Source organism: Macaca nemestrina, chromosome 5 (assembly GCF_043159975.1).
Source record: "Macaca nemestrina isolate mMacNem1 chromosome 5, mMacNem.hap1, whole genome shotgun sequence".
NCBI classification, from domain to species: Eukaryota; Metazoa; Chordata; class Mammalia; order Primates; family Cercopithecidae; genus Macaca; species Macaca nemestrina.
Window position 1 is genome coordinate 125,777,798 of NC_092129.1, and position 17,818 is coordinate 125,795,615.

A 17,818-nucleotide genomic window follows, 5' to 3' on the forward strand; every position below is an offset into this window, starting at 1 on the left:
GGTGAGTACTTTATTATTTCCATTTTAGAGATGAAAAAAAGGAGGCACAGCATGGTTAAACAACTTGCACAAGGTTACACAGACACTAGGTGGCAGAGCAGGGCTTGAACTCAGGTGCTTTGCTTTCCCAAATTTTTACCTCTTTGCTCCTATGCCACACTGCTTCTTCCAAGAACTGTAAAGACTGAATCTCTACAGTTTTTACTTTCTGTAGAGACAAGAGTCTCACTATATTGCCCAGGTTGGTCTCAAACTCCTGGCCTTAAGCAAACCTCCCTCCTTGGCCTCCCAAAGTGCCAGGATCACAAGATTGAGCCATTGTGCCTGGCCTGAAAGTGTCTTCCTATAGGTTTTTCAATGAGTTTTCCAGTTTTCACACTACCAGTACTACCATAATTCCTTTCACAGGTCCAATTCCTGAAAGCTTTTGCTGTTGATGTAATTTAGCCTATTTCTTTTTAACTTCTCTCCCTGTCTTCTGCCCACCTCCATCACAGATACTGGAGTTCAGCTTTTTCAGATTTTTAAGTCAGACACCACTCATCCATCTGCTTTTCAGCTTCTAAAATTTTATTGGCATCTTTTATCTGGTGTGGTCTTCTCTTGAGTTTTCTTGGTATCTTTTATCTGGTGTGGTCTTCTCTTGAGTTTTCTTGGTCCTTGTGGTTTTATGGATTTTACTACTTATTTCTTCTAACTAACTGTAATTTTGTACCCGTTGACCAACCTCTCCCTATCTCCCTCTTTCTTACTCCTCCTAGCCTCTGGTAACCACTATTCTACTATTTCTGGATCAACCTTTTTAGATTCCATATATAAGTGAGATCGTGCAGTATTCATATTTCTGTGGTTGGCTTATTTCACTTAGCATAATGTCTTTGAGGTTCATCCACGTTGCTGCAAATGACAGGATTTCATTCTTTCTTATGGCTGAATAGTATTCCACTATATATATATATGCCACATTTTCTCCATCCCTTTGTCCGTTGATGGACACTTGGATTCCACATCTTGGCTATTGTGAAAAGTGCTGCATCAAACATGGGGGTGCAGATATCTCTTACACATAATGATTTCCTTCACCTTGCATAAATTCCAAGTAGTGAGATTGCTAGATCATATGGTAGTGCTATTTTTATTACTATTTTTTTTGAGACAGAGTCTTGCTCTGTCACCCAGGCTGGAGTGCAGTGACATGATCATAGCTCACTGCAGTCTCAGCCTCCCAGACTCAAGCAATCCTCCTGCCTTAGTCTCTCGCATAGCTGGGACTATAAGAATGAGCCACCATGCCCGGCTAATTTTTTAATTATTTATAGTGGAGATGAGGTCTCACCTTGTTGCCCAGGCTGGTCTCAAGTCCTGAGCTCAGGCAATCTCCCTGCCTTGGCCTCCTAAAGTGCTGGGATTACAGGCATAAGCCACCATGCCCAGCCCTATATTTAATTTTTTAAAATATGCAATATACCCAGGTAACAAACCTGCACATATACCCCCTGAATCTAAAATGAAAGCTGACATTACTTAAAAAAAAAAGTGGACAAACAATCTGAATAAACATTTCTCAAAAGAAGACACAGAAGGCTGGGTGCAGTGGCTCACGCCTGTAATCCCAGCACTTTGGGAGGCCATGGCGGGGGGATCACCTGAGGTCAGGAGATCGAGAACAGCCTGGCCAACATGGCGAAACCCCTTCTCTACTAAAAATACAAAGAAATTAGCCAGACGTGGTGGCATGCACCTGTAGTCCCAGCTACTTGGGAGGATGAGGCAAGAGAATTGCTTGAACCCAGGTGGCGGAGGTTGGCAGTGAGCTGACATCACACCACTGCACTCCAGCGTGGGCAACAGAGCAAGACTCCATCTCTAAAAAAAAAAAAAAAAAAAAAAAAAAAAAGACACAGAACTGGCCAACAAGTATATTTTAAAATGCTCAACATCACTAATCATTAGGGAAATGCAAATGAAAACCATACTAAGATCTCACCTTACCCCAGTTGGAATGACTGTTACTAAAAAGACAGAAAATAACATATGCTGGCAAGGGTGTGTAGAAAGAGGAACTCATATGCTTGATGGGAATATAAATTAGTACAGCCATTATGGACAACAGTATGTCCATAAATATACTGACAACAGTATATTTAATATTCGCTTTCTAATAGTAGCCATTCTAACTGGTATGAGATGGTATCTTACTGTGGTTTTGATTTCATTTTTCTGATGACTAGTGATGTGGAGCACTTTTTCATATGTTTGTTGGCCACTTGTATGTCTTCTTTTGAGAAGTGTCTGTTCATGTCTTTTGCCCATTTTTAAATGGGATTATTTGTTTTTTGCTTGTTCAATTTTTTAAGTTCCTTATAGAGTCTGGATGTTAAACCTTTGTCAAATGTGTAGCTTGCAAATATTTTCTCCCATTCTGCAGGTTTTCTGTTTACTCTGTTGACATTTTCTTTTGATGTGCAGAAGCTCTTTAGTTTAATTAGGTCCTACATGTCAATTTTTGTTTCATTGCAATTGCTTTTGAAGACTTAGTCATAAATTATTTTCAAGGACTGATGTCCAGAATGGTGTTTCCTAGGTTTTCTTCTTGGATTCTTATAGTTTGAGGTTTTACATTTAAATCTCTAACCCGTCTTGAGTTAATTTTTGTATATGGTAAAAGGTAAGGATCCAGTTTTACTTTTCTGCATACATCTAGCCAGTTATCCCAGCACCATTTATTGAATAAGAAGTCCTTCCCCCATTGCTTATTCTTGTCAACTTTGTTGATGATTAGATGGCTATAGGTGTATAGTTTTATTTCTGTGTTATCTCTTCTGTTCCATTGGTCTACATGTCTGTTTTTGTACCAGTACCATGCTGTTTTAGTTATTATATATTGATAGGATAGTTTGGGGTCAGATAATGTGATGACTCTGGCTTTGTTCTATTTTCTTAGGATTGCTTTAGTTATTCAGGCTCTTTTTTGGTCTCTTATGAATTTTAGAATAGTTGCTTTCCAGTTCATGACATTGGTAGTTTGATAGGAATTAATGTTGAATTGGTAGATTAAGCAGTATGTTCATTTTAATGGTATCAATTTTTCCAATCCATGAGCATGGAATGTTTTTCCATTTTTTTGTGTGTGTCATTTGTGATTTCTTTCAGCAGTGTTTTGTAGTTTTCCTTGTAGAGATCTTTCACCTTCTTGGATAGATGTATTCCTAGGTATTTTACTTATCTATTTATTTGACTAGTGTAAATGGGATTGTGCTCTTGATTTGGCTCTTGGCTTGAATGTTATTGGTGTGTAGAAATGTTACTAATTTTTGTACATTTATTATTATTATTATTGGTACCAAATTTCTTTATTTGAAGGAATGGTACAAATCAAAGAACTTAAGTGAATGTTTTGGTACAACTTATAGAAAAGGTAAAGGAAACCCCAACATGTATGGACTGCCTTGGTCACCAGGGAAGTCACTCCATAGATACGGGGAAATTAGCTTAAGGCTTAGCTTTCATTATCACTGTCTCCCAGGGTATGCTTGTCAAAGAGATGCTCTGCCAAGCCAGATTCTGGTGCTCCCATCTTGTGCAAGTTGGTCATGTAGTCACCCAATTCTTGGATGGATTTCACCTGCTCATTCAGGTGCTGTGTCTCAATGAAGTCACACAAATGGGGATCATTTTTGTCAGTGGCCAGTTTGTGCAGTTCCAGTAGTCACTGATTCACATTTTTTCGTTCCAAATGTAATGCCCACTCCTTTGCATTTAGCCCGTGTAGGAGGTGTAGAGCTCCAGGTTGATCTGGAGGTTGATGGCAGCCTCTGATTCCTGGTGGTAGTTCTGGCGCACCTGCGAGGGGGACGTGGTAGTCATGGCGGTGGCGGTGGCTATGCGGCGCTGCAACGGTGGCGGAGGCCTTGCGACGGTCCCTGGGTGCGGTGAGGAGGCGGCGGAGGGCTGGTTATGGGCGGCTGGCGGGGGTGGGGGGGACGAGCGCCAGGTTCTGTCCAAGCACTGTTGAAGCAGGAAACCTTGGCGAGTCTCTGTGAAGAACGTCTGCCCTACATTTATTTTGTATCCTGAAATTTTACTAGAGTTGTTATCATTTCCAGGAGATGTTTGGCAGAATATTCAGGGTTTTCTAGTATAGACTTATATTGTCAGCAAAGAGAGATAGCTTGACTTCTTTTCCTATTTGGATGCATTTTATTTCTTTCTCTTGCTTCATTGCTCTGGCTACCAATTCTAGTACTAGAATAGGAGTGATGACAGTGGTCATCCTTGTCTTGTTCCAGTTCTCAAGAGCAATGCTCCTGGTTTTACCTGTTCAGTATGAACTGGCTGTGGGTTTGTCACAGGTGGCTCTTATTATTTTCAGGTGTGTTCCTTTGATGCCTAGTTTCTTGAGGGTTTTTATCAAGAAAGGATGTTGGATTTTATTTAAAGCTTTTTCCACATCTATTGAGATGATCATAAGGTTTTTGTTTTTACTTTTGTTTATGTGGTAATCACATTTATTGATTTGTGTATGTCGAACCAACCTTATATCCCAGGAATGACGCCTACTTAATAGTGGTGAATTAACTTTTTGATGCACTGTTTGATTTGAACTGCTAGTATTTTGTTGAGGATTTTTGCATCTATGTTCATCAGGGATATTGGCCTGTAGTATTCTTTTTTCATTGTGTCTTTGCAAAGTTTTGGTATCAGAGTGATGCTGGCTTTGTGGAATGAGCTGGAGAGGAGTCCTTACCTTCTCTATTTTTTGGAATAGTTTCAGTAGAATTGGTAGCAGCTCTTTGTATGTCTGGCGGAATTTGGCTATGAATCCATCTGGTCTGGGTGTTTTTAGTTGGTAGTTTTTGTTGTTGTTGTTGTTGTTGTTGTTGTTGTTGTTGCTGTGTGTTTTTGAGACAGGGTCTCTCTGTCACCCAGGCTATAGTGCAGTGGTGCAATCACAGCACATTGCAGCCGCCATCTCTCGGGCTCAAGCAATCCTCCTGCTTCAGACTCCTGAGTAGCTGGGACTACTGGCACGTGTCACAACACTTGGCTAATTCTTTTTATTTTTAATAGATATAAGGTCTTGTGTTGTTGCCCAGGCTGATTCCGAACTCTGAGATCAAGCAGTCCTCCTGCCTTGGCCTTTCAAAGTGGTGTGATTACAAGCATGAGCCTCTGTGCCCAGGAGATTTTTTATTATTGGTCCAATTTTAGTACTTGATATTAGTCTGTTTAGGGTTTCAATTTGTTTCTGGTTCAACCTTAGGAGAGTGTGTGTTTCCAAGAATGCATCCATTTCCTCTAGATTTTCTAGTTTGTATGTGTAGAGGTGTTCATAATAGTCTCTGAGGATCTTTTGTATTTCTGTGGTGTCAGTAATGTAACCTTTGTTGTTTCTGATTGTGCTTGTTTGGATTTTCTCTGTTTTCTTTTCTTTGTTAATTTTGCTTGCAGTCTGTCAATCTTGTTTATCCTTTCAAAGAAAAAACTTTTAGTTTCATTGATTCTTTGTATGGATTTTTGGGTCTCAATTTTGTTTAGTTCTTCTTTGACTTTAGTGATTCCTTCTGCTAGCTTTGGGGTTTCTCTTGTTTTTCTAGTTTCTCTAGGTGTAAAGGTTAGATCACTGAGATATTTCTAACTTTGTGAGGTAAATGTTTAGTACTATAAACTTTCCTCTTAACATTAGTTTTGCCGTATCCCAGAAATTTTGGTATGTTGTATTTCTTTTTCATTAATTTCAAAGAATTTTTAAAATTTCTGCCTTAATTTCATTGTTTACCCAAAGTCATTCAGGAGCAAGTTGTTTAATTTTCATGTAATTGTGTGGTTTTGAGAGATCTTCTTGATATTGATTACTATTTTTATTCCACTGTGGTCCGAGAGTATGGTTCATATAATTTCAATTTTTTTGAATTTATTGAGACTTGCTCTGTGGCCAAGCATGTGTTCAATCTTGCAATATTTTGCATGAGCAGATGAGAAGAATGTATATTCTGTGGTTGATGGGTGGAATATTCTGTAGATGTCTCTTAGGTCCAATTCATCAAATGTCCAATTTAATTCTAGAATTCCTATGTCAGTTTTCTGCATGAATGATCTGTCTAATGTTGTCAGTGGGGTGTTTTCAAGTCCCCCACTATTATTGTATGGCTGTCTAAGTCTTCTTATAGGTCTAGAGTACTTATTTATCAGGGTGCTCCAATGTTGGGTGCATATATATTTAGGATAGTTAAGTCTTCTTATTTAATTGAATCTTTTATCATTATGTAATGCTCTACTTTGTCCTTTCTTTTTCTATTGTTGGCTTAAAGTCTGTTTTATCTGATATAAGAATCATGACCCTTGCTCTTTGTTATTCTCGATTTGCGATATTTCTCTAGCCCTTTACTTTGAGCCTATGGGTGTCATTACATATGAGGTCTACTTGTTTTTTTTTAATCCAACATACCACTCTGTGCCTTTTAAGTGCAGCGTTTAGACCATTAACATTCAAAGTTAATACTGATATGTGAATTTTTGATCCTATTGTAAAGTTGTTAGCTGGCTGCTTTGTAGTTTCTATCATGTGGTTATTTTACAGTATCTGTGGAAAATGTACATAAGTGTGTTTTTGTGGTAGTGGGTATCATTATTTTGTTTACATGTTTAGAACTCCCTTAAGAAACTCTTGTAAGTCTGGTCTAGTAATAACTCATTCTCTTAGCACTTGCTTGTCTGGAAAATATTTTGTTTCTCCTTCACTGATGAAGCTTAGTTTATCAGGATATGTATGTCTTGGTTGGAATTTCTTGTCTTTAAGAATGCTGAAAATAGGCCCCTAACCTCTCCTGCCTTGCAAGGTTTCTGTTGAGAAGTCCACTGTTCACCTGATGGGGTTCCCTTTGGCATTTTTCTCTAGTGGCTTTTAAGATTTTTTTCTTGCCAGGTGCAGTGGCTCATGCCTGTAATCCCCAGTACTTTCAGAGGCCAAGGTAGTGGATCACTTGAGCCCAGGAGTTCAAGATCAGCCTGGACAACATGGCAAAACCCCATCTCTCAAAAAAATAGAAAAATTGGCCAGGCATTGTGGTGCATGCCTGTAGTCTCAGTTACTTGGGAGGCTGAGGTGGAAGGATTACCCAAGCTCAGGAGGTGGAGGTTGCAGTGAGCAGTGATGGCACCACTACACTCCAACCTGGGCAACAGAGACCCTGAGACCCTGTCTCAAAAAAAAAAAGATTTTTTCTTCAGCATTGGCACTGGAGGGTCTGGTGACTATATGTCTTGGTGATATTCATTTTGTATAGGATGTAACAGGTATTCTCTGGATTTCTTTTTCTTTTTCATGTGGGTATGATTTTTTTCTTTTTTTTTTTTTCTTTCCCTAAAATTTTTTTCTTTTTCTTTCCCTTTTCTCCCTGTGGCTGTAGTGAATACTGGGTAGGGTCTTTTGGCTTCGTTTCTATAGGTCTATGCACTTCTGTTGGCAGGTTTCATATTGGGCTGTGCAGTTTGACCTACAGGCCAGTACATGGCACTTATAGGTAAGAGCTGGCTACAACCAAAGTGGCTGGGTATGGACTTGATCCTTGTTTTACTGAGAGAAGTTCTCTGTGGTCTCAGTCAATGGGCTGATTGGTAGAGTACACAGTGGTCTGTGCTCTCTGCTTAGCCGCAGGGAAAGGAGGGACCAAAATGGGCAGGGCTGGATGGACAGGTCCACCTACAGGCTCCCTGATAGCAGGCACAAGCATCAGTACTGAGGGGGAATCCAGTGGGTGGCCACCAAGTGCCCAGAGGTGTGCCTAGATGTGGAGCTGGGAAATCTCCTTGGCCCCAAGTTCTCTGCACAGGCATGAGGGAGGTGTCCTAAACTAATCCAGGAGAGTGAGTGCAATAGATGCCTGGAGATCTGCTTGAATGTGGAGCAGTGAGGATCCCCCTGCACCTGGTTCTCTGCACAAGAAGGGTGGGGCAGCTCAAGCTGCTGAATCAGCTTAGCAAGTGTTCCAAATGCCTGGAGATCTGCCTGGGCATGAAGCGGAGATGGCCTTCATGCCATCAGTGTACAGAATTTCTGTGAATCTCTGTACAGAAAGGGTGGGGTGAATCAAGCTCCTAATCCACATGAGCAGGTGCTCTGAATACCTGGAGATCTGCCTGGGCATGGAGTGGAGAGAGTCCCATTGCACCAAGATTTATGCCCAAGAAGGGTAGGGAGCAACTCAGGCTGCTGAACCAGATGAGGGGGTGCTCCTAATACCTGGACACCTGCCTGGGTCCTGTGAGTGAAGCAGAGAGGAAACTGCTGCATGATGAATTCAGGGGAGTGGGCTGATGGACCCAGCAATTTTATTGCCCATTTTTAAACGGAATTATTTGATTTTTTGCTATTGGGTTGTTGGAGTTCCCTATATTTTCTGGATATTAACCCCATGTCAGATGCAGAGTTTGCAAACATTTTCTCCATTTTGGAGGTTGTCTCTTCACTCTGTTGATTGTTTCCTTTGTTGTGTAGAAGCTTTTTGGTTTGATGTAATTCTATTTGTCTTTTTTTTTTTTTTTTTTTTTTTTTTTGCTTTTGTTGCCTATGCTTTTGGGGTCTTATTCAAAAAATCCTTTCCCAGACCAATGCCACGAAGCATTTCCCAATGTTTTCTTCTAGAAGTTCCACAGTTTCTGGTCTTAACGTTTGTCTTTAATCCATTTTCGGTTGTTTTTTGGAGTCTAAAAACACTGATTTTTCATTCTTTACTAAAATGTCATTACTTACAAGAGTTAAGTTTTTGGCTGATGCTTTGTTTTTCTTAGGTGTACACATGATAAATACTGACTATTTAATACCTTTCTGTACAATAGATATATCACTTATTTTCTTTCACATCCTATTGTGTTGGTCAGTTGTAGTGCACAAGATATGTATTAAATGCTTAACACACACACATAGCACACACACACATTTGCCATCCTGAATGTCTAGAATGGCATATTCATTCTGCCATTTTTCTTAGTTACCAGGCTTTATAAACATAGAAACAGCCCTGATTCTTAAAGAGTTAGGAACATTATTGCAAACAAAGTAAATAATCAGCATATAGTCTTCTCTTAGACCCCTTTCTTAATAGTATTATACAAGAGATTTCAACTTTCTGTTATCTTCCTAGTTCCAACTGCAGCTTTACAAGAAGGCCTGCTATGACCATGCCATTAACATTATAAGCCACTCCCTCTCCCTCAAAACGTAATCCTTTTTTGCAGCCTCTATTTTTTCCAAAGCACCTTTCACCATCCAACATACTATATAATTTACTTAATTATCTTTTGTATGTTTTTTAACCATCCCCTCTTGCCACACATACACACAAACACACACACACACTCCATGAAAGCGTGAATCTTTGACTGTTTTGTCCATTGAGTTTCCTAGGTACTTAGAATAGCCCCTTTCGCATAGTAGGGACTTTATAAATATTTACTAAATGAATAAATGGGCTGGGTGCGGTGGTCAGGCCTGTAATCCCCGCACACTTTGGGAGGCGGAGATGGGCAGATCACGAGGTCAGGAAATCATGACCATCCTGGCTAACACGGTGAAACCTCGTCTCTACTAAAAATACAAAAAATTAGCCAGGCATGGTGGTGGGCGCCTGTAGTCCGAGCTACTCAGGAGGCTGAGGCAGGAGAATGGCATGAATCTAGGAGGCAGAGCTTGCAGTGAGCCGAGATCGTATCACTGCACTGCAGCGTGGGAGACAGAGTGAATCTCCGTCTCAAAAAATAAATAAATAAAATGAATAAATGCAGAAATGAACACTGCAGTGACAGTAGGCAGTTCCTGACTTCTGTTGTCACAAGTCCAGTCAATTACCAACTTTACTACTTCATTTCCAGGGTTAAATTCTAGTGTGTGTGTATGTGATGGGGACATGTGGAGATAGACAATATTAAATACATAGTAGATTACACAGATTTGCAAGTGCCAAAAAGGAAACAAAACAGGGGAAGATAATATAAACTGGGAGACGAAAGGTTGAAACTTTAGATGGGAGGAAGATCAGGGAAAAGTTGAATTAGCAGTGAAGATCTGAAAGAAGTGGGGGTTCAAGGCCTATGGATAACTGGAGGAAGAACATTCTGGGCAGAGGGGATGGAAAGCACAAAGACACTGAAGATAAGATCATGCCTGATGTCTTTGGAGGGAAAGTAAGTGGTCCAGTTGTCTGGATCACAGAGAAGGAGAGGATGAGGAGTAGAAAACAAGGCCAGAGAAGTAAGTGGAGGGGAGGTGGCCAGATCATGTAAGGAACCAAAGATCATAAAAGGACTTTAATTTCTATACTGAATGAGGTACGAATTCACTGGAGAGTTTTAAGCACAGGAGGACATGAACTGGTTTACATTTAACAGAATCATTCTCACTGCTGTGTTGAGAATAGACCTCATAGGAACAAGAACAGAAGTAGCAATGCAAGTTACAATGCCACCTTAATTATAGATGAGAGGTAATGGTGGCTAGGACCAGAGTAGCAGCAGTAGGGGAGGTAAAAGGGATTGAGTTTCAGAAATATTTTGAAGGCAAAGCTAGTGGGATTTGCTAATGGACTGAGTGTGGGGTGTAAAATAAATACAGAAATAGAAGATAACATGAAGATAACATCATAGTTTCTGGCTTAAGGAACTTGAACAATGAAATTAACATTAGCTAGGATGAGGAAGAAAGAAACAGGTTGAGGGAGGTAAGGAATGTGGTTTGAAACATGTTAGCCTATCAGTCATGTCAAGCATTCAGTTAGACAATGAGTTAAAGAGGCCCAGGCAGGAGATAGAAATCTGACAAGCATAGCTCACTGATTTTTGTGTGTGTGTGTGGTTTTTTTTTTTTTTTTTTACAGAGTCTCACTGTGTTGCTCAGGCTGGAGTGCAGTCGTGTAATCTCAGCTCACTGCAACCTCCATATCCCGGGTTCAAGCAATTCTTGTGCCTCAGCCTCCCAGGTAGCTGGGACCATAGGCGTGCAATACCATGCCTGGTTAATTTTTGTATTTTGAGTAGAGATGGAGTTTCGTCATGTTGCCCAGGTTGGTCTTAAACTCCTGGTCTCAAGTGATCCACCCGCTTTGGCCTCCCAAAGTGCTGGATTACAGGTGTGAGCCACTGCGCCCAGCCTCATTGATGGATATTTATACCATATTATTGGAGTCGGTCATCTAGAGAATGAATGCAGATAGAAAAGAAAAAAGTCCAAGTACGGAGCCAGGGGAATCATAAAATACTTAGAGGATGAGATAATGAATCAGCTAAATGGAATAAGATGGAAAGACCAACAATATGGGAGGAAAGCTGGTGAATTTGGTATCCTGGAAAGCAGGTAAAGAACCTTTTTCAAGGACAGAGAGTTGTCCAAATGTGTCAAAATGCTGGTAACAGGACACTTAAGATGACAACTGATAAATGACTATTGAGGTTAGCAATGCAGAATATCATGATTGAACTGTGTCCCCCAAAAAGATGTGTCAGAAGACTAACCCCTATTACCTCAGAATGTGATCTTATTTGGACATAGGGTTTTTACAGATGTAATTGAGTTGAAATGAGGTCATTAGGGTGGGCCCTAATATAATACGACTGGTGTTCTTATACGAAGGGAGAGGTTTAGATACAGAGAGAGAAGCACACAAGGAGAACATCCTGTGAAGACTGGGGTTATGCTGATTTATTCAAGGAACAATCAGAAGCTAGGAGAGAAGCCTGAGCAGATTCTTCCTAGCACCTGCAGGGGGAGTATGGCCCTGCTGACACCTTGAGTTTATAATTCCAACCTCGAGACTGGTGAGAGAATAAATTTCTGTGGTTTAAGCCACCTAGTTTTTGGTACTTTGTCACTATAGCCCTAGCAAGCTAATACATGGAGATGACTGATGATCATGAGAAGAGAAATTACAATGAAATTAAAGGATCTAATTGGAGTGGGATCCAGAAAGAATAACAGGGAGGAAACTGAATAGAGTATGTATAGTCAAGACTTTTAAGGAGTTTTTCCATAAGAGGAAGGAGAAAAACAGAAGGTAGAGAAGCAAATGGTCTGAAAGTGAGGTTTTTTTTTAATGGGAGAAATAACAGTATGTTTGATACTAATGGGAATGATTCATTAGAGAAGGAAAATCTAATCTTGCAGGAGACGGGGCAGAATCTCTGGAGCAATGTTCCTGATTACAAAAAAGGGGATGGGATCTGGTGCACTGAAGGAGATTGAGACTCACAAGGATAGGTTATTCATGAATAAGAGGAAGTAAAGGGGGTACAGAAGCACAGGTGTGGGGAGATGGCAGTGGCTTCATATCCTCCTACTTCTCAGCGAAGTAAGAAGTAAAGCCATCACCTGAGAGTTAAGAAGACTGGGAACTGGCAGAAAGAGAAGAAAATGAAATGGCAATTTGGACCCTGGGAGAGAGAAGAAACTGGTCATAGTAAGTGATTATTTTCATATGCTATTGAAGCTGATTGGTACTCTTTATTTAAAATTTTCTCTTCTATATTTATAATGAAATTTAGCCTACAGTTTTTTTGGGAATGGATTATGTGTCAGGTGTCAATAAAAATATATAACAGCAATAATAACTACCATTGCTGAGTTCTTCTCTTGTGCCAGGTACTGGGTAAAGCATTTCTACTAATTCACTCATTCAATTCTCATAGCCACAAGGAAGTCATATATGGCTTTCCTCTGCTTTTTGGATGAGGAAATTGCAGTGGGGGATAAGGGCACAGTGAAATAATATGGCCAAAGTTTTAAAGCAAAGTTGGGCTTCACGCCAAGGTCTATAGCTCCAAGATTAATGCTTTTAATTAGCAATTTATAAACTAGCTTTTCATCCTATGCTAAATTCTGGAAGAGATTATGTAAAACTGGGAATTATCTATTCTTTGGAAATCATAAAAAACTAGTCAAAAGAAAACATCAGTTTTAAAAACATAATATTTAAAATGAAGAAATAAGGCCAGGTATGGTGGCTCACACCTGTAATCCCAGCACTTTGGGAGACCAAAGCAGAAGGATGGCTTGAGGCCAGGAGTTCGAAACCAGCCTGGGTAACACAGTGAGACCCCTATCTCTATGAAAAATTTTTAAAACTAGTCGGGTGTGGTGGTGCATGCCTATAGTCCTAGATACTCAGGAGGCTGAGGCAGGAGGGTTGCTTAGGTTTAGGAGTTTGAGATTGCAGTAAACTATGATCTCATCACTGCACTCCATCCTGGGCAACAGAGCGAGACCCTGTCTCTGTAAAACAAACAAACAAATTTAAAAAATGAAGCGAAGAAATAAAGAGGTAATGGTTTGTTAATTGAATAACATCTTTCTTCTTACATGTGACTATTTTTACTTAAAAGTATGAAGACGTTAATTTAACAAATATTCTTAGGAAAGGATGTGAATCATTACTCTCAACCTCATTCATCACTATATTCTATCTGTCTCTTATTACTATTCTGTCTCTAAATGCATTGTGAACCACTTTCTTTATTTTCTTTTTTTTTTTTTTTTTTTTGAGACGGAGTCTTGCTCTGTGGCCCAGGCTGGAGTGCAGTGGCCAGATCTCAGCTCACTGCAAGCTCTGCCTCCCGGGTTCACGCCATTCTCCTGCCTCAGCCTCCCGAGTAGCTGGGACTACAGGCGCCCGCCACCTCGCCCGGCTAGTTTTTTGTATTTTTAGTAGAGACGGGGTTTCACCCTGTTAGCCAGGATGGTCTCGATCTCCTGACCTCGTGATCCGCCTGTCTCGGCCTCCCAAAGTGCTGGGATTACAGGCTTGAGCCACCGCGCCCGGCCCACTCTCTTTATTTTCATAAGCCATTGTTGTAGGGTAGGCTGCTACTATGTGAGACTGGATGATTGTACGGCCTTTCTGGTGGTTCTGCCTCACTTTCTTGTACCACTTGTACTCATTCTGTGCACAGCAACTGGAAGGACTTATTTTCAAAATGTTCTGTGTATTTACTGTTTTACAACTGAGTGCTGCCAACATAGTATCCTAATTACAAAATATTCAGCTGTATAAAATAATGTATAGTGCTTAACTACAAATGGAAAGCATAATTTTTGAAAAAATAAACACATGAACATCACATAGGATCCTACAAAAAGGCATTAAGCCAAGTAGTTTTTAATTTGCTTATGCTTCTTTCTCCTTTTTTCATTTTTTCCCCAGACACTGGAGTATTTTGTGGTGAGTTTTCTTCTTTATATTTTTCCAGTGGAACGCTATTGTTTTCCCAAGTCACTCTTCCTAACAGAAAAAAATGAAGATGTACTCTATGGACTCTAATTCCAGTGATTTCATGAAGAATCACAATAAGTTCCATTTTCTAGAGATTTCCCTAGCAGAGAGGGGTGACCTAAGCACATCATGGGCACCTTAACATGTTTGCTCTGTCTTAACAATGTTTTTTCTCTAGGGCTTAGCAGTGTGAGTGGCGTATATTAAATGCTCAATAAATGTCTCTTAAACACTATTAAATGAATACAATATTTAGTGTTTTGTAGGAGAATCTAAAATTTTTTGAGCCATAAGCTAGATCTTTCAATAGAGTGCTTCTGTGTTTAAATTATATAATCAGTGATTTTTTCTAAAACTGTGAGTTTTGAGTTCCCAGAGGTATGGATTTTCTTTTTTATTCTTGACAGCTAATTTGCAATACTTTCCAATGATGATATACTTTCCCTTTTATCTAAAATGTCAATTTTTTCAACGTTTACCTTGAAGCATGACCAAAGACTGTCGAAGTCGGCCGTTCTCTTTCCGGGTGTTTGTTAGTTTTTCTTTCAGGCTTTTTATTTTGGCACACAATTCTTCCTTTGACAATTCTGCTAAAGGCTCCTCATCCTCACTGGAGCTTTCACCAGGCAGAAAGGCATTTCCCGAATATGGGTCTCTCTAAAATAGAAGGCAGGCACAATAAAAGAAGCCTCATAGCATCTTTAGTGATTTATCCCAGGTTAACCACTGCATGTTGTTGGGACTACAAATTTCTTGTTCTCACAGGCACTTCCTGCTGCGGATCTAGCTGAAGCTTTGTCCTCCAGCAGGCAGAGGAACTCAAAATAAGGGCAGAACAAAGTTTCATGTACATATGCCTCTTGAGAAACAGAAACCAGGATTCTGAATTTCTGCCTAACTTCAGTGAAAAATACAAAGTAGATAATTTAGCAAAACAGAATAAAATCGATAAGACCACCATTCAAATCTGCTCTTCTCTGATATACAGCCCGGATTTGAGCAGAATGCCTCACCATCTAAACCTTATTTCTTTCACCTGTGAATACACACAGACGAATGATTTAATAAATAGAAAAGCTTAACAAGATGGCAGGGTATACCAGAGTTAGTGCTTCTACTTGCCAGCTACAAACAATTCCTAACACAGCGTTCAAAAGGTTACTATTTATTAGGACAGGAGGTACCTGTGGAGGGGTGTAGGGTAGTAGCTGACAGGGGACATGAGGGAATCTTTGGGGTGTTGGTGATGTTTTATTTTTTATATGGATGTGTTTATTGTGTGATAATCAAGCTATACAGTTTTTATACATGTACTCTTCTGTATATATGTTACACTTCCCTAAAATGTTTCTTTAAAATCTCCAGAAAGTGGCTGGGCATGGTAACTCACACCTGTAATCTCAGCACTTTGGGAGGCCAGGAAGGGTGGATCGCTTGAGCCCAGGGGGTCAAGATCAGCCTGGGCAACGTGGTGAAATCCCGTCTCTACAAAAAATATAAAAATTAGCCGGGCATGGTGGCATGCGTCTGTTGTCCAGCTATTCTGGAGATCACCGGATTAAAGGGAGGCTGAGGCTGCAGTGAGCTGAGATGGCGCCACTGCACTCCACCCTGGGTGACAGACGGAGACCCTGTCTCAAAAACAAAGTGAAAATTAAAAAAAAAAAAAAACAACTCCAGAAAGTAAATTTTTATAGATTCTCTTGACAGTTTTCAATCCCTAGAGCCTAAATATTCTGCATTTATGTTTAAACCCTGAGAGCAGATGTCATTGACACACAACAAAAGATTTGCAAGATCTTTATGAAGGAAGTAAAAAAAAAATACTTGACTGAAAGCTACCAAAGATAATCTTCTAAATTAATGTAGAGAGACATCATGTTCAGAGATAAGAAGTCTTAATTAATTTATTTTTAAATGTGTTCAATTCATTTCAATTATCAATTTATTGTGTAACCATGATTGTGGCTCATTATTTACAAGTAATATTGTTTTCATTAGATTGCAACACTATTGGTGAAAATGATAAAAATTATTTGTTGTTTGTCCACCAGGCATTTAGTGGTGTTGTAGGTACTTTACCTGTACCTTCATATGAAATACCCACTTTACAAATGAAGAGAATAGATTTAGAAAAACTGTCATTTATTAAAGGTCACGCATCTAGTAAATGTTGGAACTTGCAAGAGATCTTAAGATTGTCTGACTCCTGTAGAATCCTTAATTTTTAAAAAAAACTGATTATCCCAAAATTGAGCCATGGAATTCATATGATTTAAATAAAAATCTAAAAAGACATTTGGTAACCTAATAAATTGGTTCTGAAATTTATATGGAAGAACAAAAGGCCAAGAATATCTAAAGCAATGCTAAAGAACTATACAAAGCAGGGTGTTTCTTCAGAAATACAAAGGTTTATTAAAAATCTAGAAAACTGTAGGGTGCTGGTTCAGGGATAGACAACATGACCAAGAAATAGAAGACAGTGGCCCGAGGCTGGGCATGGTGGCTCATGCCTGTAATCCCAACACTTTGGGAGGCTGAGGCAGGCAGATCTCTTGAGCCCAGAAGTTCAAGACCAGCCTGGGGCACGTGGCAAAACCCTGTTTCTACAAAAAACACAAAAATTATCCAGGCATGGTGGCGCACACCTGTAGTCCTGGTTACTTGGGAGTCTGAAATGGGAGGATTGCTTGAGCTTGGTAGGTTGAGGCTGTGGTGAGCCATGATCACATCACAGCCCGGAAGATAGAGCGAGACCCTGTCTAAAAAAAAAAAAAAAAAAAGAGAGTGGCCCAAAATAGATGCATGCAGATGAAGAACTTTGACATGATAGAGATGGCATGGCAGCTTACTGCAGAAATGGGATCTGTTCAACAAATAAAGCTTGAAAAAATTGGTTAACCGTTTGGAAAAAAAAACGTAAAGGAAATGGATCTGTTATCACACACGCGCACACACACAACTTCATATGGATAAAGAATTTAAACATCAAAAACAAAAGTTTAAGTTGTGAGAAAATATAAGTGCAGATATTTTGAACTTGGGGCAGGAAAGAATTTCTTAGGCATAAAATAATTGATCATAATAAAAAAGGTTAATAAATTCAGCTAAATTAAAATTAAGAACTTTTCTTCATTAAGGCACATTAAAGAAAGTGAAAAGACACATCGCAACTGGTGAATATTTGCAATACTGTTAGGTGACAAATCAGTAAGGAAAAAGAAGCCAGCAATTAAATAGAAAAATAGGCAAATGGCATGAACAAACATTTTACAGAACAGAAAACCCATAGGGCTTATAAATATACAAAGGGATGCTCAACTTTGTTAACAACCAGGGAAGAGAAGATCAAAATGACAATGAGATATGATTTGGGGCAAAAATATGAATGAGCTTGACAAAAGCATGGAGTAGACATAGATCAATGGAATTTCCTCATATTGCTGGTGGAAATGTAAATTGGCAGAACTATTCTGGAAAACATTTAACATTATCTTGTAAATTTTAACATTCACCTACCCTCTGATCTTGCAATTGATTTCTAGGTCTATACATAAGAG

The 17,818-nt window shown here is 39.5% G+C and overlaps 1 protein-coding gene across 8 annotated transcripts in view; it reads right to left on the reverse strand.

Annotated features, from left to right (window-relative positions):
- The window catches only part of LOC105479531 (BEN domain containing 6), a 75,388-nt gene that overhangs the window by 20,762 nt on the left and 36,808 nt on the right, over positions 1 to 17,818 (reverse strand). For all 8 annotated transcript variants that reach the window (XR_003017564.2, XM_011737524.3, XM_011737525.2 and 5 more), the window contains exon 3: positions 14,735 to 14,912. Coding sequence is in view for 7 of the 8 variants with exons in the window: in XM_011737524.3 (XP_011735826.1) it covers positions 14,735 to 14,912 (178 nt within the window). In the remaining variant the exon portion in view is untranslated. The remainder of the gene's footprint in view (positions 1 to 14,734; positions 14,913 to 17,818) is intronic.